This window comes from Microtus oregoni, unplaced genomic scaffold (genome assembly GCF_018167655.1).
Source record: "Microtus oregoni isolate MIOR12 unplaced genomic scaffold, Mior012 000052F_008, whole genome shotgun sequence".
Taxonomy (NCBI): Eukaryota; Metazoa; Chordata; class Mammalia; order Rodentia; family Cricetidae; genus Microtus; species Microtus oregoni.
In genome coordinates, this window is record NW_024543820.1 from 69,154 (window position 1) to 93,675 (window position 24,522).

The window sequence follows — 24,522 nt, forward strand, 5'->3', positions numbered from 1 at the left end:
TGAAGACAGTGTCCTTTCACTCCCAATTAAGACGGGGGGGGGGGGGGGGACTTGATTTCTTCTATTTTCACAGAGGGAGGGAATCTTATGGGGAAATACATAGCTAAAGAAATATATAGAGCCGGGCAGTGGTGGTGCACGCCTTTAATCCCAGCACTTGGGAGGCAGAGGCAGGCGGATCTCTGTGAGTTTGAGGCCAGCCTGGTCTACAAGAGCTAGTTCCAGGACAGGCTCCAAAACCACAGAGAAACACTGTCTCGAAACCCCCCCCCCCCCCAAAAAAAAGAAATATATAGAGTGTATTTTCTTTTCTTTCTTTCTTTTTGGTTTTTCATGACAGAATTTCTCTGTGTAGTCCTGGCTGTCCTGGAACTCATCTGTAGACCAGGCTGGCCTCAAACTCAGCAAAGGTCCGCCTATCTCTGCCTCCTTAGTGCTGGGATTAAAGGCATGTGCCACCACCACCCAGAAGAATGTATTTTAAAAATAAGGGAAAATAGCTTTCTCCAAGGGCCAACAGGTAGGTTTTGATTATAAAAAAGACCTTCAAATTTTGAGGCAATCTCCAGTAATTCATAATTCATGCATTAGGGCACAGAGTAGTGCATATGGCTCAGGACTGAGTAGCTGCTTCTCTTTCCAAGGACCCAGGTTCGACCCCCAGCACCCATCCAGAAGTTCACAACTGCCTGTAACACCAGTTCCAGGAGATTCAATGCCCTCTCCTGACATCTATGATTGCATGCACAAACATGGTATGCATATACGCTTAGACACACACATAAATATCCTTTGAAATGTATTAAATATAAATTTTTAAAATATAAAAATCGCAATATTTTAACGTCTTAATATAGTTAGGAAATGTGAAATTAGTTTTGTCTAGATCTTTGAGAAGGCCTGCCTAACAGTGTAAGCTGGAAAAGGCTTGAAAAGAGGTAACCTATAGCGCTGAGCGGAGAAAGGCATCTGGTCCCTTACGAAAACTAGGTGGGTAAGTGCCTAGTGGGGGACTGAGAAAACAGGTTCCCGAGCTGACAGGCTGAGAGTTGAATTCTCTCCCATTGCATTACACCTGTGATACAGATGACTACAGAAGCAGCATCAGGCCCGGGCGGGGGGTGTTGGTTTTTGTTTGTTTGGTTTTTGGTTTTTCGAGGCAGGGTTTCTCTGTAGCTTTGGTGCCTGTTCCGGAACTAGCTCTTGTAGAGCCAGGCCTGCCTCTGCCTCTTGAGTGCTGGGATTAAAGGCATACGCCACCACTGCCCGGCTGTTTTTTGTTTGTTTGTTTGTTTTTTTAAAAGCATATTTAGGCCAGGCCAGGAGGCAAGCACCGACAGAGGGTAATGGGCTGCAACTTGTGCAGTTTCTGGAAGAGCCCAACCCTGGTTTCCAGCAAACGCTAAGGAAGGAGGCACCTTGTGGTGACCAGTAGTGAACTGTTTGCCTATTTGTAGTCCTGGGTGAACAAACTGGCAAGCAAAGAAAGAAGCCCTGCTGCTTAGGAGGCTAGGGCTGTGGAAAACCGTTAAGGGACTCCGGTGCGTTCTGGCTGCTCTCAGGAGAGGCAAGGAGGGGATCTTGGGGGTGAATCTTCTGAGCCTGCTTGGAGAGGCCATACTACTCCTAGTTGGTTTACTCTTGGCTTACTCAGACTGTTACCCACATTGTAACATGATTTCACAGGACATTACAAAAGTTCCCCTGAAGCAAGGGAAGGTGGTGTGCAGGGAGACAGAATTGGGAGCAACCCACTCTCTATGCTCCTCTTCCTTCACAAGAACGGGGAGGAAGATACTAAAGCAGTGGAGAGGCCAGGACTCTAAATACTGTGTTCACAAATGAAACCTTAGCTTCTATAGTTTTTAGGATGCTTAACAAATTTTATAAATACAAGTCTTTTTAAATTGAGGTTTAAAAGCAGCAATGAAATGAAACCATTTTTTCAACTGCAATAAAGCAAAACCAAAAATGAACATGAAAATAGCAACACTTGGGCTAAAAGGGGGGGAATTATAATGAAAACTATAACAACTTTATAATCAAGAAAAATTATGTGTAAAAATTATAGAATGTGACCAAAGCCATACTTAAGAGAAAACCCATAATCTCAAATGTTTTTATTATTACATTAGAAAGAAATAAAGTACAATATGCTTGATTTTACTAATGCTAATACTGTGTAGGGCCTGAACAAAATATATTTCAGTCTTCATAGTATTTATCAGGTGAGTGCTGTTTATCACCTTTATGATAGGAGGTAGGTCCTGTATATGCCCCAATCAGGCACACGCATGCAGTGTACCAACAGTGCAGCCTGTTTCCAAGAACTACTTCACATGCCTCTTGATTTTATGCCACAAACGTTTATTAATGGTTATTATTCTACACAGGGCACAGTAAGTAACAAAAATTCCACAATGTTTTCTACCCTGTATAAATCTACTCACAATAAAGACAAAGGAGGGGATACAGTTTATAGTACGATTGCCACTGGTCCGGCTAGCTAACCACAGCACTAGGGTTGCAGTCAGAAAAGCGAGTCCAACTTGGGATGGGCACAGAGAAGTCTATTGGGGCGCTTGTTGTCCCCGCTTAGGGAAGCAGCTCTAAATTGTTCAAATGATTATTCAAGTCAAGAGAATCAAAAAGAGCATACACATTTCCATTTTATTAAAATAGTGTATAAATACAGAGCGGTTGGGCACATCCATTCTAAGGCACTGTTCTGGTTTAAATGCAATTCCACAAGAGAGAAAGAGAAGCCACTACATTCTGTATTTTTTAATCTCTACATTCAGACTCCTCTAATTTTAATCCCAGAATTATTAGCAGCATCATACAGGGACCTGGATGCCAAGAATTAAAGACACATCCTGGCTCTGGCACTTTATATGATTTGGCACTTAATTATAAGCTCTCTTGTATTTTCTCCATTTTTTCCCAACTCTTGTTTAACTAGAGATATTATAAAGTTTTATGAGCCTTACACATGAATTATGTTTTGTTACTAGCTTCAATTAAGACTAGAACAGGACAAGTTAGGCACATAATACATACCCGCCAAATACTTACATATCACTTCAAAGAACTTGAATGCAATGAAGAGATACATTTTCCTTAGTTCTACTTTAAAGATGACTGTGCATCTTCATAAAGGGAATATACTTGAATGTCCCATTTCATGTATCTAATAACAAGGACTAAGCTCAACGAGTATTTTCACATATCAATAGCTTCAATTGATAATGACTTTCTTCCTTACTATGAGACTTGAGTTGTTACTATGATTACATTTAGAACACTTATATAAGTAGCAACTCTGTATGTGTATGTATGTGTTTGTGTGTGTGATTATGAGTAAAATTCAAAAAAGATCAAGAATCACTAGGTAATTCATAACTTATGTGACGTAGTGACTGTCATCTCTGAAAATGATGTGTAAGTATAAAATTCAGAGGCTTCAAATCATTAAGTAACCCACAAATTATGTCACTTAGTGATCTTAATGTCCTTGAAATGATGTGTGTATAATACAAAAGATGTATATTTTCAAATGATTTTTCCTAAAATCCTTGAAATTGGAAATAACTAGGTTTAGAGCTACGGGACTACACTGATAGCTACAGACATACTGGTTTAAGGCAGTGTGTCCCAAGGGATACCTGCAGAATAGTCCTGCAAGCTATTACTACGAGTACATGACAAAGGTTCAGGGGTCAAATAAGTTTGGAAAGCACCGAGCTACAAGAGGTGCCTTAGCCTCCTTTACTAAACTACGCCCTTTCCAAGAGTCTCATATGCTGATGAGCATCATGAATCTAGGAAGGACAAAAGCTAGAAGCAGTTTCCACAAAGATTTGCAGAACGAAGTTTTCTATGACACATACTTAGGGAGACACTGAATAGAGAATGAACACAGTTTCAAAAGCACTGAAATAAACGTGAGAGAATACCAAAGCAGAACGAAAAGCCACGATACTTGTTCTTCAGTCCATCCAGATAAAGAGAGATTCTACTTGTACAACTTCAACTGTGAGTTACTTCTGCTAGACCTAGCAGTCAGAAGCACAGAACTCCACTGGAGTCCCCATTACCCCAGATGGCCAGCTAAGCAGAGCAGCAAACCCCGCAAAAGTCCGAGCTCAATGTCACAGCTCTAAGCATAAGACTGGAAAGGGAAACAAGCTTGCTCCTTCGGCCAATGGCATTCTCTCCCTAATCCTCCTGAAACGTTTGTATTGTTAGACAAAATTCACTGCCTCATTTCTTGTCACACGAGGCATGTCTATCTGAGTGGCCACTCTCACACAGCTGCCTTCAGCAATTCCGGAGGGGAGAGGTGTGGCAGTGGGATGGCAGACGCTGTGCTTCCATTACGCTGGTCCTATCTCTAAACGACTGCCACCATGTCTATGCTTTGTGCTTATCATACAGTTAACTGCCTTGGAATCAAAACTTTCCATTGCAATTAAACAACAGAAAAAAGACAGAATGTATGAAATTCGGAAAAACTGCAAGGATAGGTAGTCACTCTAGAACTCCTACACCTTGAAAGATGGGCTTTAAAAACAGCACCATCAAACCTGTACTTATAAGTTCAGACAAAAGGCTTCTAAGACAAACAGCTCCTATAGGCTCCAATGGTAACTGTCATAGGACCTGCTTCCCTTAAGAGTTCTTAAAGAAGTCCTCTGAAGTGTGTGACCTGGTGCATGATAAGGCCCGCTCGCTGTCTGAAGCTTTTAGAACAGTGAGTGCATTTGTATGGCTTCTCCCCTGTATGGATTCTCAAATGAATTACAAGGCTCGGTCTCTGTCTAAAGCTTTTCCCACAGTAGCTACATTTAAAGGGCCTCTCTTCCGTGTGTGTTCTCTGGTGCAAAGTGAGCGCCGTCAGGCGACTAAAACTCTTTCCACAATTATGGCATCTATGGGGCTTTTCACCTGTATGGGTTTTCAGGTGTCTTTTAAGACTCGATCCATGACAAAATCTTTTCCCACACTCAAGACATTTATATGTTTCCTCTTCAGAATGGGTTCTCTGGTGCCCAATAAGGTGTGAGCGCCGAGTGAACCGCTTTTTACATACAGTACATTCGTAGGGTCTCTCTCCGGTGTGAAGTCGCTGATGTCTATATAGGTCTGAGCTCCGCAGGAACCTTTTTCCACATTCAGGGCATTTGTGAGGCTCCTCCCCCGAATGAATTCTCTGGTGCCCAGTAAGCTGGGACTTCCGAGCGAAGCATTTTCCACACTGAGGACATCGGTGAGGTTTCTCTCCAGGACTCTTTTTCTTTGGAGGCTTTGGGCTGAGAGGTTCTTCCAAATTGGAGGTCTCAGGTGTCTCTCCTAGAGTGGGGTTCTGAGGGTCTCCAAGTGTGGTTAAGTCTGTCTGTAAATCCTCTGGGGGTGGATCCCACTGGTTTTCTAACTGCACATAGTCTTTCTGCAGGATGGGACCATGGAGAGCATTCCCTTCTAAAGTTACCACAAAAGGGTACATATCTTCCAGTTTTTTCTCTTTTGAAGGATCCTCTTCATTTTCTAGCCCCATCTCAAAACCTGAGAAGCAATAGAAACTGAAGATGTCACTGTGTTCGGAAAAGAGAACCAGTGGAGGAAAGTAAATAGTGAATAGAAATGCCTAGACACACTTCCATGCTCCTCACCCCCATTACTGCGCTTTTTTCCCCTCCTTCCCAGGACCAGAAAGGAACCATTACTTACCAATCTTGGGATCAAGCAATTGTTTCATATCTTTGGGATCCTGTAATTCTTTTACCCATGACTCTTCTCTATGATCCAATGGGAAGTTCATGTCAAGCTTTGGTAACTGATAACCTGGTCACAGAAGCAAAAGGGAGAAGCATGACAGTGTGGTTCATCAAGGGTTTTTCTAGCATATAGGCTGACTACATGGATATATAGCCTCTAAATACTCATATCCTCCCCAAATTGTTCCTTCATCTGGAGTCACTTAGAAGAGTCTTTTGAAAAGATAAGAACAAAACAACAGTTGAGAAGGCCATCTTTTTGTGATCTCAGGTGAATGAATCATGTGCTAAAAGCAATGCATTTAGCTCTGTATCTATTTTGATAATACATTTATTTATGCTAGAGATAAACTATGGAGTAAATCTTCATAGAATGTTGGTATACTAAAAACTGGGAATTACTGTTATTGAGTGCTTAAAGAAGAGCAGTCTAAACATACGTGTCAAAGAAGAGTTCTGTAAACATGTGTCAAAGAAGAGGAGTGTAAACATACATGTGAAAGAAGAGTGGTCTAAACATACATGTCAGAGAAGAGTGGTATCAACATACATGTCAGAGAAGAGTGATATAACATATGTGCCCAGAAGAGCGGTGTAAACACATGTGTCAGAGAAGAGCACTGTGAACACAGGTGTTGGAGAAGAGTGGTGTGAACACAGGTGTTAGAGAAGAGTGTTGTGAACACAGGTGTTGGAGAAGAATGGTGTGAACACAGGTGTCAGAGAAGAGTGGTGTGAACACAGGTGTTGGAGAAGAATGGTGTGAACACAGGTGTCAGAGAAGAGTGGTGTGAACACAGGTGTCAGAGAAGAATGGTGTGAACACAGGTGTCGGAGAAGAGCACTGTGAACACAGGTGTTGGAGAAGAGCACTGTGAACACAGGTGTCGGAGAAGAGCAGTGTGAACACAGGTGTCGGAGAAGAGTGTTGTGAACACAGGTGTCAGAGAAGAGTGGTGTGAACACAGGTGTTGGAGAAGAGCCGCGTAGACACAGGTGTCGGAGAAGAGTGGTGTGAACACAGGTGTCGGAGAAGAGCTCTGTGAACACAGGTGTCGGAGAAGAGCGGTGTGAACACAGGTGTCGGAGAAGAGTGGTGTGAACACAGGTGTCGGAGAAGAGTGCTGTGAACACACGTGTTAGGAAATTGCTTACTGGAATAAGCTCACTTGATCCCTTCACAGAAACATTTCCATTGTATTGTACTTAATTGGCAGCAGCAAAAGGTAGTCTTTATGTGTCAGCAGAAGTCTAGAAAGGGCAGTTCAAAATAAATAACCCAAATGAACTGCTAGGTAGTGTTTCTTCCCAACATCTTTTTAAAATTCATTATCTCTGTGTTTATTATTACACTTAAATTTAGCAACTATAAGATAGATGTGTTTTTGAGGATCAAACCCCAAAGTAGCTTTGGCAGAGGTGGGTCTTTCTGCCCAACATCTTAAGTACTACTTGGTTTCCCACCATTTCAGCCTTCATTGGCACCCTATTTTTCCTGTTTCTTTTTCTCCATCCTCCTCATTGCTGGCCAAGTATACTTCTCTACAGGAACATTTGGTACAGAAATGAGCTAACAAATAGGCTGATGGTTAAATGTTAGAATTATTAAAATGGCACATGCAGGCAAATACTAATTTGTATTTTAGATTAAGGCATGAGAAATGGACAGAAATTCCTTGTTTGTTTTATCAAGAAGAAACCATATGTTTCAATTTTAAGACTAACAAATGAAAGATAGGGAGCTCAAATGGATTCCTGTGCTGGGCGTTGACAGTGCATGCTATAATTCCAGGCTCAGACAGAAGGATTTCAAGTTCCATGTCAACCTTGGCTACAGAGTGAGACCTGCCTCAAAAAGAAGATACGTACTTCAAAATTTGCTATTTGATTTTTGTTTCGATTTCAAAGTTAAGATAATATGAAGGGATAATATGGGGTAGACAAAAAAGCTGAGGGTCACACCCCAAAGGAAAGCTGCTGCGAGGAAACAGAGGGCACACACTAAAACTGGGAAGAGACTAACAAGCTAATGTGTAAAATACTGATTCAGGTAACAGTCCAAGATGGCAGAGTATACCCACCCAACCACTGCCAAGTTCTCCTGGGAATAGGACTGAAACAGAGAGGAGCTAACTACCCTTGAGGTAGCTGGTGTTAGTTGTTGGTGGAAAGGCAGAGATATGAGAAAATGCAAATCTTTCTGGAGAGTAGAACAGAGGACAAGAAAGAGCATCCTTGTACATGGTAATAGCACAGTAGCGGGCAGGGGCTGGAGTAAAGAAAAGGAGAAACTTAGAAAATGCAGTCTTCTCCAGTATGCAAAAGTCAACCTTGACATGAAACACGGACTTTGCATAGCATCCCGGCACTGGCCGAAGTTTCCCTACTTCCCACCACGTAATCATGCTGCAGTACTTAAGGTCTCCCCTGAACTGCTCCAGGATTCAAAGCTACCTACATTTATTTGTCTCCCGAAACCCACAGGAAAACCCACTAACTAATCTAGGAAGTGTTAGACCAGACAGCCAATCAGCTGGCTGCTGGAAAAGACTTAACCAAAGCCTCTGAAAGTTCTATGCTAGCCTTTCTCACTACTCTTAATATATAGCACCTGAAATCTTAGCCAGAGCAGCAAGACAAGAGAAAGAAATAAAAGTGAAACAAACAGAACAGGATGAAGCCCAATATCCCTATTTGAAGATAAATTCTTGTATTTAGACCCTAAGATAGAAGAATCAAAGATCTGATAGAATTTCAGCAAACAGGCATGATACAAAATCAACAAAGAAGATCCAGTAACTTTTTTTTAATATAAAACTTGACCTTGAGAAAGAAATCAGAAAAAACAATGCCATCTAGTATACCATAAAAAATACCAGGAATAGGGGCTGGAGAAATGGCAAAAGCAGTACGTCTCTGCACTTCACATCAGAAGACATCAGCTGCTTGTAACTTCAGGTCTGGGGGATCTGATGCCTTCTTCTGGCCTCTGCAGGCACTGTATTCATGTGCCCCAAATGCACACATAATTAACAATAGAATATTTTTAAGTACCTAGGAATAAATCTAACCAAGGAGGCAAAATTCCTCTATAATATAACTACAAAACATGTATGAAAGAATCAGAGGAATATACTAGAAGACTGAGGAACTTCACAAAGTAGCAGAATTAAAATTGTAAAAATAGCACTGTCGCCCAAAGTGGTCTGTGGTAGAGTGTAACCAACCTTCAAAATTCAAACTACATTCTTCAGAGAACTAGAAATCGGCCCTAAATTTCATGCAGAAGCACAAAGGATACAAACAGCGAAGGCAGCTCTCACTGAAAAGAAGAATGCCAGAGGCATCAAACCTGACCTCAAATTATACTACAGAACCATACTGACAAAGTTGCCAAAAATAAAACTTGGAGGAAAAAAATAGTCTCCTCAACAAATGGTACCTGGAAAACAGAATTTATCTACATGTAAATGCTACTTTTTGTTCTGTTTTTTTTTTTTTTTTGAGACAGGGTTTCTCTGTGTAGCCTTGGCAGTCCTGGAACTCACTCTGTAGACCAGACTGGCCTCAAACTCACAGAGATATGTCTGCCTCTGCCTCCCAAATGCTGGGATTAAAGGTGTGCACCACCACTACCCAACTTCTACATGCCCATGATTAAGACTTTATCCCTACTAATAATTCGATTAAAAATTAATTTAAAATGGCTCAAAGAAGTCAGGCAGTAGTGTCACATACATTTAATCCCAGCGTTCCAGGACAGCCAGGATTACACAAAGAAAACCTGTCTCCAAAGAGAAAGAAAAAAATCAAAGACTTTAATGTTAGACCTGATACTTTTAAACTACCAGAAAAAAAACCATGGTGAAATATGTCCTGATATAGGTATTAGTAAAACCTTTCAGAAATGAACTCCAAATCTTGGAAAATAATAGTAAGAACAGGCCAGTGGGATCCTATTAAGTTAAAAAAAATCCTTTGAACAGTAATGGAAACAATAGTAATGAAATAGCTTAAAGAATGGGTAAATCTTTGCTATTCATCTTAGAGGATTACTATCCAGTGTATATATAAAAAAACTAAAAAGAAAGAAAAAAGAGAAAAAAAACAGCAAAAGAATTAGTAATGAAATCAACAGAAGGACAAGTGACCAGATGTTTGTAAAAGTGTGATGGTCAACCAGCTGTGCTGGCTCATGACTAACTGCAGCACCTTGGAGCCTGAGGCAGAAAGACTGCCAATATGGGTGGGCAGTGGTGGCGCATACCTTTAATCCCAGCACTCTGGGGGCAGAGACAGGCAGATCTGTATGAGTTCAAGACCAGCCTGGTCTACAGAGAGATTTCCAGGACAGTCAGGACTATTGCATAGAGAAACCCTGCCTCAAAAAAAAAGCCAATATGGGCTCCATAGTTAGTTTCTAGGTCTGCCTGGACTACATTCCACATTCCAGTAGGTGTATATTTTTATGTTCACAAGCATATCTTATATTTTTAAGGCAATGGTATTTTTAGATAATATACTGTAATAACTGTAATTTAAATGTGTTGTATAGCAGTTTCCTCTAAAAAATGAACACTTCGTTCTGCAGGGAAGCCTTTAAGACAGAAGGCAAACAACTCAAAAAAAGTCTAGAAACTCAAAAAAAAAAAAACTCTAGAAAGTTACTGAAACTGACCAGATTCACTGGGCCCCTTCATTCTAGGAGTAAACAAGCCAAGCTGCAAAGAAGACTCTCAGACCAGGCAAGCTGCAAAGAAGACTCTGAGAGCAGAGCAGTGGCCTGGAAGACACAGAAACCAGCAGAGCTGCCTACGAGAGGTTTAGGCCAACTGAGGCACTTGGAAAGGACACTCTTCACCTGTTGAGCTGTCTGTGGTGTGTGCTCCAGGTTAAGTTGATGACTGGGTAATTTTAGTGATTTCTAGCCCCCTATAAACTACGGATTAGAAAGCAGTCTGACAGAACTTCTTCATGGTCACTCTGGAATGACAGGTATTTCTGTAGGGCATCAGAGGAAATAGTTAAAGAAATGATGGATAGAATCCCTAAAGTATATTGAGAAGAACTCCCCTACATACGTAGGAAGGTCAATGAATTCCAAGTAGGATAATTACAGAAGATCCGCAAGCAGAGAGAGAGAGAGAGAGAGAGAGAGAGAGAGAGACAGAGAGAGAGACAGAGAGAGAGACAGAGAGAGACCTTGAAAAATCAGAAAAATGACCCCCAATTACAAGTGAACTATTTACATAGAGATTAAATCTGATTAGATTAAAGTTAGTAGAGGAGGGCAGTATAAGGGCTCAGCAGGTAAAGGCCCCTGCAGCCAAACTCAGTGACTTAAAGTCAATTCCAGGAACTTTTATATACACACATACAAATAAATGAATGTAATAAAAGTTTTAAGGTTAGTAGCAAGCAAATTTACTAAGACGTTAAACCCCAAATTAGTCAAATAAAGATTTAATTATACCAATTTAGTTTGAAATGAAACTGTGAGTTCCATTACAAACAAGAGGCTAAAACGCAGTGGGGTGACAGAGTCAAAGTGCTTAAAGAAAAATGAAAAGTGAGCTGGAGAGGTGGCTCAGTGGTTAAGAGCACGGCTGCTCTTCCAGAGGACCTGAGTTCAATTCCCAGTACCCACATGGCAGCTCACAACTGTCTGTAACCCTAGTTCCAGGGGCTGACACCCTCCCTCACACAGACAGACATGTAGACAAACCATTAATGCATATAAAATATAAATACGTAAATGAATAAATAAAAAGGAAGGAAAAAGAATCCTATATTCAAGAATTCTGTCTTTCCCAAATGAACATGCAATAAAGATATCCCTGAAAAACAAAACAGAATTCACTGCTAGCCGACTTGCCTGAAAATAGCTATATATGTTTTTAAAAAAGGGTAATCTCTCAGTCTGAAAGTGAGAGATTCTGAGAACGTAACTTGAAGCCGCATGAAAAAATAGCACAAATAAAAGTAGCATATAATTGGAAAAGACATTATAAATCAAAAAGTCTGTTTCTTTTGACTCAAACATTTGAGAAAACAAGTTCTATGCCATGTAGGAAGGTACTGTATTTGTCAACAGCACCACATATGAGGCACGTGAGAGAAAACTTGGTACATGGTAAAGAAATGACTAGAGTTGCCTGCTCAAATCCTTCTAAAGAAATAAAACCGTACATGACAATAAAGCTAAAAAAGCTGTAATTTGTTTTCCTTTCTCATTCATTTCTTTTTAAAATCCTGAAAACCATGTGGAGTAATAATTATAGCAATGTACTGTGGGGCTTATACCAGGTTTGAGAATATGATTCTAATACAGAAGTAAAGAATATAGACCTATATAGCACTAACGTTTCTATATTTAATGACATTGTTAATATAACTCTGAACTGATGATAAGTTTAAGCATAAATGGGGAGCTGTAATCATCTACTTAAGAACTAACTTAGATACAGGGAATGTTCATTAAAGCAAAGTGCTACACTATATTCACTTAACACAAGAGAAAGCAGTGCATGTGTGAGAGAGAAGAGAGTTATATAGAAGACTAAATAAAATGGCATCTGTAACTCCAACTACATACTGACCAGGCTAGATCTGAGCGGACTACACAATTCAGTGGAAAGGCAGAGCTCCTGCTGGAGTTTTGCACTCCCTGTTTGCTTTCATTTGTTTTTCAAGACGGGGTTTCTCTGTACACCTCTAGCTATCCTGGAACTCACTCTGCAGACCAGGCTGGTCTTGAACTCACAGAGATCCTCCTGCCTGCCTCTGCCTCCAAGATATTAAAGGGAATGTTTTATAATTATTATTCATAAGACAGCTAGACAACTCAGATACTGAAACCCAAAACTTACTATTTATAAAGGGTATCATTTTATAGTGAGTAAAAGAACAATTAATTAATAAGATATATCCAAAAATATTGCTACCCAAATTAAAAAAAACTCAAAGTAGGAAGAGAAAAATTATCTCCTCAACTTGATATATTCTATCTATGAAAGCCCCCATACCTAATATAAAAGTAATAATGAAAGAAGAAATAAAATTCTTCCCAGACCTGGAACAAGACAAGGATGTACTTTTACTACTTCAATTTAATATTGTTCTAAAGGGAAACTACACAACAAAAGATACAAAACTATTACCTTTCATAGGTGACATAATTTTATACATATACAGGAAACCCTAAAGAATCTATCATAATAAACAAGGCAAGTATGTTTGTAGGCTACATGATCAATATGGAAAAATCAATAGCATTTCTATATATTTTCAAAGAACAATCCAAAATGCACTGAATAAGATAATCCCATTAATGATAACATTAATATGACTAAAATAATTTAATAAGCTCAGTGTAAAATTTATACTTTGAAAACTCTAAAACACTGTTGAAAACACCTGAGAAAGTCCAAATAAATAGAAACACATTTCAGGTTCAGGCTTCATAAAATACAGTATCATTAATACAGCAGTATTCTCCAAACTATCTTCAGACGTAACACAATCCTCACAGTGAGCTGACTCTAAAACTTAATAAAAACAACAGCAATCTACAAAATGTAAATGCAGTCCTTTCTTGAGAACCAATGTCCAACAATCAGTCCAACGGTAAACTAAACCTATGGGCCTTCAGTCATAAGCACATTCAGTGCAAAATAAGAGGCTTTTTACTTTTAGGCTTTTAATGAAATCACAGCTAGATAACTACACACAAGTAAATGGCGTCCCGCCCTCACATGCTATTAAATCATTGTTGAAAATGGATCCAATTTCTAAATGCAAGAAAGAATGGGTTGTTTTCAAATAAGCTAAGTCATCAAATTATTTTACAGTCATCGAGTGAGATGTTTTTCCCCTTTAAGCGTGGGTGGATCTGTGACTTTGTTCTAAAGAGAAAATTGCAGAAGTGACGGTGTGTGACTGGGTTACCAACAACATTGTGGCACATGTCTTGCTTTCTTTTAGATCATCTCCTATGAGAGAAGCCTGTCTTGAGGACACGCATATGGAGAAGTCCCCTTAGCAAGAAACTGAGGGTTCTGCTAGCTCACAGAGACCGAGCCAGAAACATTGTAAATCTTCTGGAAATTCCTGGCTCATAGAAAGTCTATATTTTTTAAAAGCACCCCCCTCTTTTCATTTTCTCCTTTAAGCTGCTAAACTTCAGAGGCGATTTACAGTTGTAGACTATGGTACAAAAGAAATAATATAGTGGAGTGTGATGATATAAAACAATTGGAGGTTAAGAAAGAGATCCTTCACTAATGTTCAGCCAATCATTTTACTAAGCTCCACTTAGCAAAGATCATGTTACTAAAGGTGCACTGCTCTATGAGGTATCATTACTATAGCCGGGCATTAGATATTACCTATATTAACATTTAATGGAACAGGGAATTCTAAAGAGATTTAATTCACAATAGCCTTCTCAGCTAGTGATGGCTCATCAGGTAAAACAGTTTGCCCACAAGCATGAAGGTCTAGTTTGACACTAGGAACTCACACGCTAGGAGAAAAGTGACTCCTGCAAACTCTCTTCTGACATTCACACATGCATGGACATCAACACATGCACACACACAAAATAAATAAACATAAACTTGTTTTATTAAAAAAAATCTTCTCAGGAGCCAAGTGGTGGTGGCACACGCCTTTAATTCCAGCCCTCAGGAGGCAGAGGCAGGCAGATCTTTGTGAGTTCAAAGCTATCCTGGTCTACAAGAGCTAGTTCCAGGACAGGCCCAAAGCTACAGAGAAAACCTGTCTTGAAAAACCAAAAAAAAAAAAAAAAGAAAAGAAAAAAAATCTTCTCAGGCTAGGGAGATGGCTCAGTGGTTATGAGCACGCACAGCTCTTTCAGAGATGAGTGTTCAGTTCCCAACACTCACGTCAGGTGTTCACAACCATCTGTAACTACAGCTTCAGGGACTCCAGCACCCTCTTCCAGCCTCCATGGGCACCTGCACTCACACGCAAACATCCACACACAGACATACACACATTTTTTTTTTAAAATTAGGTTGGGCGGTGGTGGTGCACACCTTTAATCCTAGCACTCCGGAGGCAGAGGCAGGAGGATCTCTGTGTTCAAGGCCAGCCTGGTCTACAGAGTTCCAGGACACCCAGGACTGTTCCACAGAGAAAACCTGTTTCTAAAAACAAAACAAAACAATAAAAGAAAAAGAATCTTTTGGTGTGTTCTTTGGCATCTTTCATGTACTCAGAGTGAAATCTCATTAACTGAGTCAAAAAATCCAAAGCTTAGGCAAGTGAAAATGTGTTCTAGCTGCGAGGCACTAATTATAGTTTATATGATACAGTTTAAGCACCCAGGCCTAGTGCCTCCTTACCCTTTTTCTTTCTGACTGCAGATAGTCTACAGTATTCCAAAGTTCTAGGGTGTCAGGCATAAAGTTAAGCTTTTAAGCACTCAGCCATCTCTCCAGTCCCAAATGTGGGGATTTTTTCTTTGTTTGTTTGTTTGAGACAGGGTTTCTCTGTGTAACAGTCCTGGATGTCCTGGAACTTGCTCTGTAGACCAGGGTGGCCTTGAACTCACAGAGATTCGCTTGCCTCTGCCTCCCACATTCTGGGATTAAAGGCGAGCACCACCACCACCTGGCAATGAGGGATTCTTAAAGCTTTTGTCTTTGTTAGCTCTATTTGTAGTTTGCATTTAAGTTCTTAATTTTGCAATTAACGAATGTGGCAATAGGTTAGTGACTATGATTAAATGACTCCTATACATATACATAACTTCAAAAAGCCCTACTGACTACTCAGAAATTATTTGCAATTACACCAGACAGTAATCTTAGAACTTAACCATCATTTTACTTTTTACAGGATCCCATAGAAATAAATCACCCCCATGAGAGCAGGAAGTAATTCTAGAAAACGACGTTCCCTCTCCCAACAAAGTTTGTCCTCAGGGTTAGGGACATTTATTGGGGTTGATTATAAGTGGTATACAGTTGGGGGTGGAAATTAAGTAGGATAAGGGATATCTTAAGGCAAAAAAGGAATTGGATGGGATAATAGGTAGATTAGTGTGAGCTTACTCACACTAATAATAATAGTGATAGTGAGAATACTTGTAAGCTATTATTTATAGAAAACTTATATTGGTATAGATTCTTGTATATTGATACAAATTCAAATTATATTTGTTATATTGAATATTCTCCTATTTCTTTTTACAACATTTGTGTACCTATGCAAAGTTATTTTATCATATTGTATGCGTACATGTTTCTACCTCTGCTTAAGATACTTTGTATACTGATACAATTTTGGAATATATTTATCATATTGCACTATACATTTCTACCTCTGATCAAAATATTTATATATTGTTTACATTTGGAGGTCACTGTCCCAATTTGCTTCACAGTTGTTTAAAGTTTTTTTTACTATTTTAATATAAAGCCTTAGTCTTTAAGCTATATAGGTATTAAGAATTATAGAACAATAGTCATCCTTGTTTGTCATACTTATGGTTATACTAGTCAGGTACTTTAGTTACATACAGATTAGATTCTGCATAGATAGATAATCTTCATCCACTTCAAAGAGCTGTAAAACATGGCATTTAAATAACTTAGTATTCTGTTGATGTGAGACACATTTGCTCCTGGCAGCACCAATCTATTCCTGAGAGAATGTTGGGCACTGAAGACACTCCACTTGGAGTTTGTTTTCTTGGTAAAACTGGCCTTTGAACAAAGAACTGCCCCTGCTCAACTGCTGACAAAATGCATGGCGTCCAGACTGGACAAGCAGAATACAAGCAAAAAGACTGTCAAACCTTGCCAAAACAGGGTAAGACAGTTTTGAAAATTTTCCTGCTTCTGAAAATGGTCTGTCAGATACTTTAGACCTTAGCCAAAGATGGTTGCTCCAGTGTTGCAAATGAGACTTTGGGTGATTGCCCAGGTAGTCTGTTATCTCTGTCATTTCTTACACCTTTTGGAAGTTGCTTGATTGTGCTTCCTGTTTACTCAAGTAATATTATTTCCCTTTTCAGGACTTTTATGGGGTTGAAGACTAGATAGCCATAGTTACTTTCCTCTCATGACTTAACCAAGCCATTTCTAATATAAGACTTAGGCTGCTTAGAATAGGATAACTATTAAAACATTTAGCATATGTTTCTTGCTTGATATTGTTTATGCTTGTTGTAATTCTAATTTTTATACTTGATATTTTTTCCTATTATATATAGTTTTGTATTGGGTTTGGAACTCTTATTTAGACAAAATGGGGAGGTGCTGTGGAAACTCCTTCAGCCAATGGCCTTTGGGAGGCTGGCCCACTTTGGCCATAGTCATATGTACTATATATGCAGATATAGGGGCACATGAGACTCGTTGGCTGCTGGATTTGGTTCTAGTTCCCTGCTCACGCAGAGGACTACTGGTCACTGCTTTTTATGTGAGACTACCCCTAAATAAATAAACCTTTATTATACTCCATTCTGGGCTAGTGTGGGACTATTTTATTATAAATTGCAGTACTTATATCCTCCAAAAGTTCATTTTTTACCAACAGGGGATATGGTCCAGATTTTCAGATAAACTCAAATTCATATATAACTTTTACATTTATTTCCCCACTAACCATTATCTTATGATCTTTCACTCAATTTCCAAAATGATTATCATGCAAAATATTGAGATGCTTTTATTTTTTTTAAAAATCAAAACTTTAAGTAACTTTTAAATAAATAATGTGATAATAAGTCTTGCACCATTTTATATCATTTTAAACAGGCTAATTTCTTCCGATTTTTATTTAATACTTGCTTCATTAATACATTATACCTGTTTTTAAAAATACACTGAATGTCAATGTGCTGTGGGATAATGCTCTTGTACATTGTAAAGATTTGTCACTCATATTGGTTTAATAAAACACAGACTAGCCAGTAGCCTTGGAGGAAGTATAGGTGGGACAACCAGGCTAGGAGAATTCTGGGAAGAGAAAAGGCAGAGATGCAGTCACTAGCCAGATGCAGAGGAAGCAAGATGAGAATGCCTCACTGAGAAAAGGTACCAAGCCACATGGCTAAACAAAGACAAGAATTATGAGGGAATATAAGTCATAAGAGCTAGTTAGTAATAAACATAAGCAATAGGCCAAACAGTTTATGATTAATATAAGCCTATGTGTGTTTTTTGAGACTGAATGGCTTTGGGACTGAGTGAGATAGAAACTTGTGTTTTAGAAAGTATGAAAATGAATATGACTAATAATATTAATACTACTGCTCTGCGATTATATATGTGCAATATTGAGATAAGAAAGAAATCACATGCAAAATCAGAATGAGTATATAGACTTATAACTGAGTAGGATGGCTAAGTTCTAAAATTAATTACAAACATATATGTACAAAAATTTAAACTTTGGGTTTTTTTTTTTGTTTGTTTGTTTTTCAAGATAGGGTTTCTCTATGTACCCATGGCTGACCTAGAACTCACTCTGTAGACCAGGCTGGCTTTAAACTCAGATCTGCCTGCTTCTGCCTTGCGAGTGCTGGGATTAAAGGTATGAGCCACCATCGCCCAGCTAAATTTAAACTTCTCAACAGACTATGAAATGAAGGCAATATAAATACTAGAATATAAACAATAATATTATATAGTTCTGCTTCAACCAATATGTGTAAGTATGGACTTTACAGTGTTTCTTTTTTCTTTCTTACCATCATTTAAAACTATTCTGGCCTGGTGTGGTCATACCTTATCTTGACCTTTGAAAGCCAGTCTCCCTCTGAGTTCTCCATACCAATGAGTGACATTCCCATCTACCCAGGTCAAAGGCCAGAGACTTAGGCTGCATCCTTCACCTTTCTCGTTCATTACTCAGTAACCAGTCAGTCAGTCACAAGTCTTATGTTTCACATAGGCTGAATATTTTTGAAATTGCTTTTTCCTCTCCATGATCACCAACTTGGCTCGTACTCCAGTCGGTCCCTCCCAGTGCAGATGCAGGTGTTCTTTCTGGCCCTAGTGTTTCTGCTCAGAGTCCTCTCCCCCCCTGTATGCGCGGCTCTCACTCAGCAAGCCCATCCTGGTCCCTTCCCATAGGCATTCCCCCTAACCCCTCCTCCTGGAGTCAGTTCTCTTAACTGGTGGTAAGGTGTCTCTCAATGTGCTTCATTGTCACCTATGCCCTCCAGGATTACTTTCCATATCATACATGGAATGTGTCAACTGCCCACCAGACTTGGAGCTCCAGAATGGCGAAGGCTGCTTTTTTGCTTTGTGCATCAACAATTTCCCAGTGTCTGGTCTGGTTCTTTTCAGGTGCTCCTAATCTTGGCTGAATTAATAATACGGAATTGTAAAAAGGAATTCTAGGCCTTAGCTGTTGCTAGTTACTCATGCATCAGGCACTTTGCTTTGGTAACTTGGGTTGTTCTCACTGATTTCCATTTTGCTGTTTGCTTTTGCTGTCTCAGTGTTACCCAGTTTAGTTCAAGTGCCAACATGTTCAAAATGCACCACCCCCAGGAGTCAGGGTTCCAGCCACACATGAGCCAGTGAGGGGAGAAATGGAGCAGAGAACCCCAAAGGGAAGGGAAACACAAGGGCACAAAGGCTACAGGGCCCAGCTGCGTTTCTCTACTGGACCTAGCTCCTTCTAGAACTCGCCTGTTATGCCAGAGTCAGTGAGCTTCAAACACTAGTGTGTGTTTCATTTATCTGTATTAAACTAATGCCTGAGGTCTCCTCACCACATTCTAAAAATACCATTCTAGTCAGGGGTTTTATGAAATTGACCTTTTTTGTTTTGCTTTTTGAGAGAGGGTTTCCCTGTATTGTCTTGGCTGTCCTGGAACTCACTCTGTAGACCAGGATGACCTCGAACTCAGAGAGATCCGCCTACCTCTGACTCCCAAGTGCTGAGAATAAAGACATGTGCCACCACAGCATGGTGAAATTGACATTTTTTCACCTTATTCTATAAAGAACCGCACCCTTTTTAAGGATCTGAAGGAAGCATGTTGCAAAGTCCTCTTCTAAAATGGGACTTTGCATGCCATAAAAGGAACTAACTTGCCCTCCCTCTACCTCACATCACAGGCTCAAAACTTGGTGAACAACTGTGTTTTCACCAGAGGATCCGAACTCCCACAAGAGGTTTTCCCAAATAACATTCTTGGTGAAAAGTCTCTTGGGCAAGGCCATCACTATACCCAACTCCCAAGGCCACTCGATCCGATGCGCATCACTCACTGCACTGGGGGACCTAGAAAAAGATATCTACCTCCTGTTCTCAGCCCTCCACTTCTTTATGGCAGTGGTTCAGGGCCATTGGGGGATTCATATTTCTAACTCAAACCAAAACCTTCCCAGTTCTTTAGCTCTCAAACACAAACCCAGAATGAAAAGAAAAGTCGTGTCTTACCAGGGTCCAGAAAGGGTTGGCATTCACCATTAGCACTGTAGCTCAGCTCCTGTGGCCCTGCTTGTGGCATCCAGGCATCTGGCACCGGGGGCTCCTGGACAGGTTCCATTACTTGGAGCGCAGGTGCCTCCAGGTGCAAGGTGGATGGCATGGGTACTGTTCCAACTGGTGCCAGTTCTTCCAAGAGCATGTCATCCATGTCAATCTGAGAGAGAGGCCACACACATCACTCCCGAGTTGAGACTCCACTGGAACTAAAGCCAGTTTACCACTTTCAAAGTCAGCCATTCCTCACCAACAGTACCATGAGCCACAGATGTAGCTTTAAGGTCTCCAGGGGTTCTGGGAGGCAATGCATTAAAAAAAACCAACCAACCAACCAACCAACCAACCATCAACCAACAACAGGTAAGTTGACTGTACCAGGATGGCCTTATTACAACATCTACAAAGTATCAGGATTTCAATAGTAATCAACACAAATAATTCCTAGTGAGTTATTCCACCTGCTCTTTCCTTCATACAAAGTCTCTGGGGAGTGTGCTCACAGCTGATCCAGCTGCACTGTTAAGTGCATTTAAGTGATCAAGTGCCAGGAGTGGTTTGCAACTCTAGAGATGTGCAGAGATGCCCAGACCTCCCAAAGACAAAAATCATCTATTTTCACCCAAACCAGGAAGCTAAGGAAAGTAATGAAAACTACATCCTAGGGATGCAGGGACCTTGGTGATTTCCTAGGCAAGCCACTACTTGCAGTGAAGCCAACTGCTCTAGTAATCTGTGTCCCAAGCCCCAGAGATTGTGAATGTCAGACAGAAGCTCTTGCTATTGCCTTCTGGGAAAAGTGCCCTGTGTTCAGCTTGCCCTGTGTTCACTGATGGTTTCCCTAGCAGAAGCGTCCAGGGGTGGTACTGAATACAAGGCAATATGCGGGCAGCCGGTGCTACTGGAATTTAATGGGCCAGCAATGGGCACATCACTTACAATCAGAGCTCTTCCTACACTCTCCCAAACATGGGACTCCTTCTTCAAATCTTCATGTAGAGAAAAAGAACCTAGTATGAACCACATCCTGGTGATCAGGCAGAAACTGAACAGCTTTTGCACATTTATTAGTTTAGAACTTTTGTGCGAACCAGAGAAAACCACAGATTTTCTTTTCCTTTACCAAGAACTGATTTTTTGGCCACTCTGTACAATCACATCACCAGGGACAACACTGCTCATAGCACTGGAGCCTTGCTCAGAATTCCTGACTGTCCCATCACAGTAATTGAAAGCAGAGGGGTTGGCATGTGACCACTTCATGTCCTCCCATGCAGTGATCACATGCACTGGAGAAATGCATATCAGTTTACACTAAACTGCGCTGCCTTCCTTGTACTCTCTCTAGACTCTACTTGACTCAATGCCAGCCAGATCATTCTGGAAAGAAACAATAGTAAAGAGTTTAGAATGTGCAGGCCACATTCACCCTATCCTCTCCTCCTTCTGTTTTGAAAAGAAAGTCATTAACAAAGTAAAAACCCCTAGAAACTTAGTGGTCACAATCAATCATACCATGACAGGAACTGGCTAGGAAGCCATAGAGCAGAGTATGGATAACTGTAATTGATGTTTCTAGATAAGCTATGCTGTCTGCAAATTTCATTTAATAATACCAAATGGGGCATTCTCATATGTGTGTCCTAGAGAGGGCATGGGGTCAGATACAGGGGAGAATCTCAGACCCACATGCTGATTCCAGCAGAAGAGAACCCTGGAAAAGTCTCTGGAGAAGTTTTGGGGCTGTGGAATCAGAGTCAAAATGATGGCTACAGACCCCTGGCCTGGGTACCTCTTTTTGTTCCCCTAAGAACAGAGACTCCACATTTTTTTTTCTCACCTGTGGTTCTGGTATCTCAAGCTCTCTCTGCAAGTCTTCAATGAGGGACACAACTCTTTCTCTATTGTCTGGGCAGTGTTCCCTCACCCAGGTCTCTATTTCTGTGGGGAGAATGGTTAGGAATTGCTCGAGCACAAGCAGCTCCAGGATTTGTTCCTTAGAACGCATCTTTGGCTTCAGCCACTGACAACAAAGCTCCCAGAGTTTGTTGAAGGCTTCATGAGGCCCCGCAGCTTCTGTGTACTGGAACTGCCTGAAGCGCTGGCGGAAGACCTCACAGTCTGTGTCATACTCTTGCAGGACAGAGCCCTGGTTCAAGGAGGCCTGGATTGCACAACCCAGGGCCACAGCTATCACCTCTTCGAGAGTTTTACAGTGTATCTGGGGTCTATGGCTCAGAGTCCAGGTTTTTCCTCTCTGTAATGATCTGGGGGAGCCACCTACAGCTGAAGACAGGAAAACATAAAAAGGAGAAAAAGCAACAGTTACAAGATGGCACACTCACCGTCTTTAACTTACTTAGATTTGCTTTCTCCCACAAAAACTTAAAGGAGCACTTCACAGTCTTTTCTGGCGGTTTTGCAAGTCAGATAGAAGCTGGGGACGCACCTCCCAGAACAACACCTATAGACACAATCAGTTTCTAATATTTCTAAAAATCTCAAGAGCTTCCCCACATATCCTCTAGAACATGCTATCCAATATGATAATAACAACATATGGTATTCTAAGTTTAACCAAAAATTCAACTTACTTTCTCAGTTATGCCACATAAATTTAAGGTGCTCAGGAAATAACATTACCAGAAGCACTTTGCTAATATCTTACAATGACAAAGGTAACTGCCTTTTTATATGTCCCCACTATCCCCAGTCTAATCCCAAGTCTTTTTTCCTATAGGGAGATTTCAAAAAAAAAAATAGGGATAATGCAACACTTCTGAAATAACTAAAAGTGTCAAGACATTTTAGTGTGATCTGTGGGGTCACAGGGTTGGCCATATCTGTACATACAGGTATACTATGGACCCCCCCCATCTCTCTGCATTTGTTGAGGCAGTACCGTATATACCTGTCTTATTTAAGATTTCTGATGTGAGTCAAGAAAAAAATAGTCCGATTCTCCTCCCATTCAGTCAATTGATCCGAAACTGACTCCTTATCACCCGTCACTGTGGGCAGGAACCTATGCTTCCCGTTACTGTGACAGTAACCTATGTATGCTTCCCGTCACCCTGACAGTGACCTATGCCTCCCGTCACCGTGACAGTAACCTACTTATGCTTCCCGTCTTCGTGACTGTAACCTACGTATGCTTCCCATCACCGTGACAGTGACCTATGCTTCCCGTCACCGTGACAGGTAACCTATGTATGCTTCCCGTCACCGTGACAGTAACCTATGCATGCTTCCCGTCACCGTGACAGTGACCTATGCTTCCTGTCACCGTGACAGGTAACCTATGTATGCTTCCCGTCACCGGGACAGTAATCTATGCATGCTTCGCGTCACGGTGACAGTAACCTATGCATGCTTCCCGTCACCCTGACAGTAACCTATATATGCTTCCTGTCACCATGACAGTCACCTATGCTTCCCATCACCGTGACAGTAACCTATGTATGCTTCCCATCACTGTGACAGTAACCTATGTATGCTTCCTGTCACCGGGACAGTGACCTATGCTTCTGTGGCAGGGGTTAGGCATAATTTTCTGTGTAATCCTCACACCCAAATGCCCCTGACTGCAACACACACATAGTTATAGCATCAACTTCATTAAAATATCCTTCAAGGACCAAATGGCACCGAAAGTGAATAGCAGCGTGCCTGGCACAAGGTAAAGACTTAAGTGAAGTTTCTCGTTGGTCAAGGCTCCTTCCTAGGAAGCTTCTAGTTTCCTGAGCCCAGGCGTGTAACCGTTGCTGGAGGACACCCAAGGATCTGCAGTCTTTTGGCTGTGGACCCACTCAGTTAATCTGCTCCAGCCTCACAGCTGGCTAGCCTTTCCCTGGCTGACCCAAAACCTTCCACCACGTCTACCGGGGAAGCGACCCTCTAGGTTTCCTTTCCTGGGCCCTACCTAGTGAAAATTTCACTTCTTTAAGGAACAGTGGTTTCTCTCTCTCTCTCAGTGAATCCACCCACAGGGCCTACCCGTAAAGCAATGTAAGAAAAGAGGGCGCTTTGGGAAACGGCAGGCGTGACATGTCCCCCAAAAGCCTAAAAGCTGGCTTAAAATCCGATGCTAGTGTTAGGGATGTGGTTCCCCCAAAGCTCCTAGATGACGATGCCCGACCACCCAGATGGGCACTCCCAGTCCTGGAGGACTCCCAGCAAGGCCTGGCCGGGTCGCAGGGAGCGGCGGCGGGGTCCCTGAACGAATAGGGGCCCGCCGCTCCTCGTTGCTCCTGGGGCCTGGCGCCCA

General features: G+C 41.1%; 1 protein-coding gene across 1 annotated transcript; it reads right to left on the minus strand.

The window, feature by feature from the left end:
- Positions 1 to 4,681: 4,681 nt before the first annotated feature.
- Positions 4,682 to 23,417, minus strand: LOC121437421 (zinc finger protein 449-like). Its single transcript, XM_041637315.1, has 5 exons — positions 23,405 to 23,417; positions 22,096 to 22,541; positions 20,211 to 20,415; positions 5,731 to 5,844; positions 4,682 to 5,565 (listed from the first exon to the last, which is right to left on the minus strand). Exons 1-5 carry the CDS (start codon positions 23,415 to 23,417, stop codon positions 4,682 to 4,684), a joined length of 1,662 nt encoding a protein of 553 aa, XP_041493249.1.
- Between the last annotated feature and the right edge of the window lie 1,105 nt (positions 23,418 to 24,522).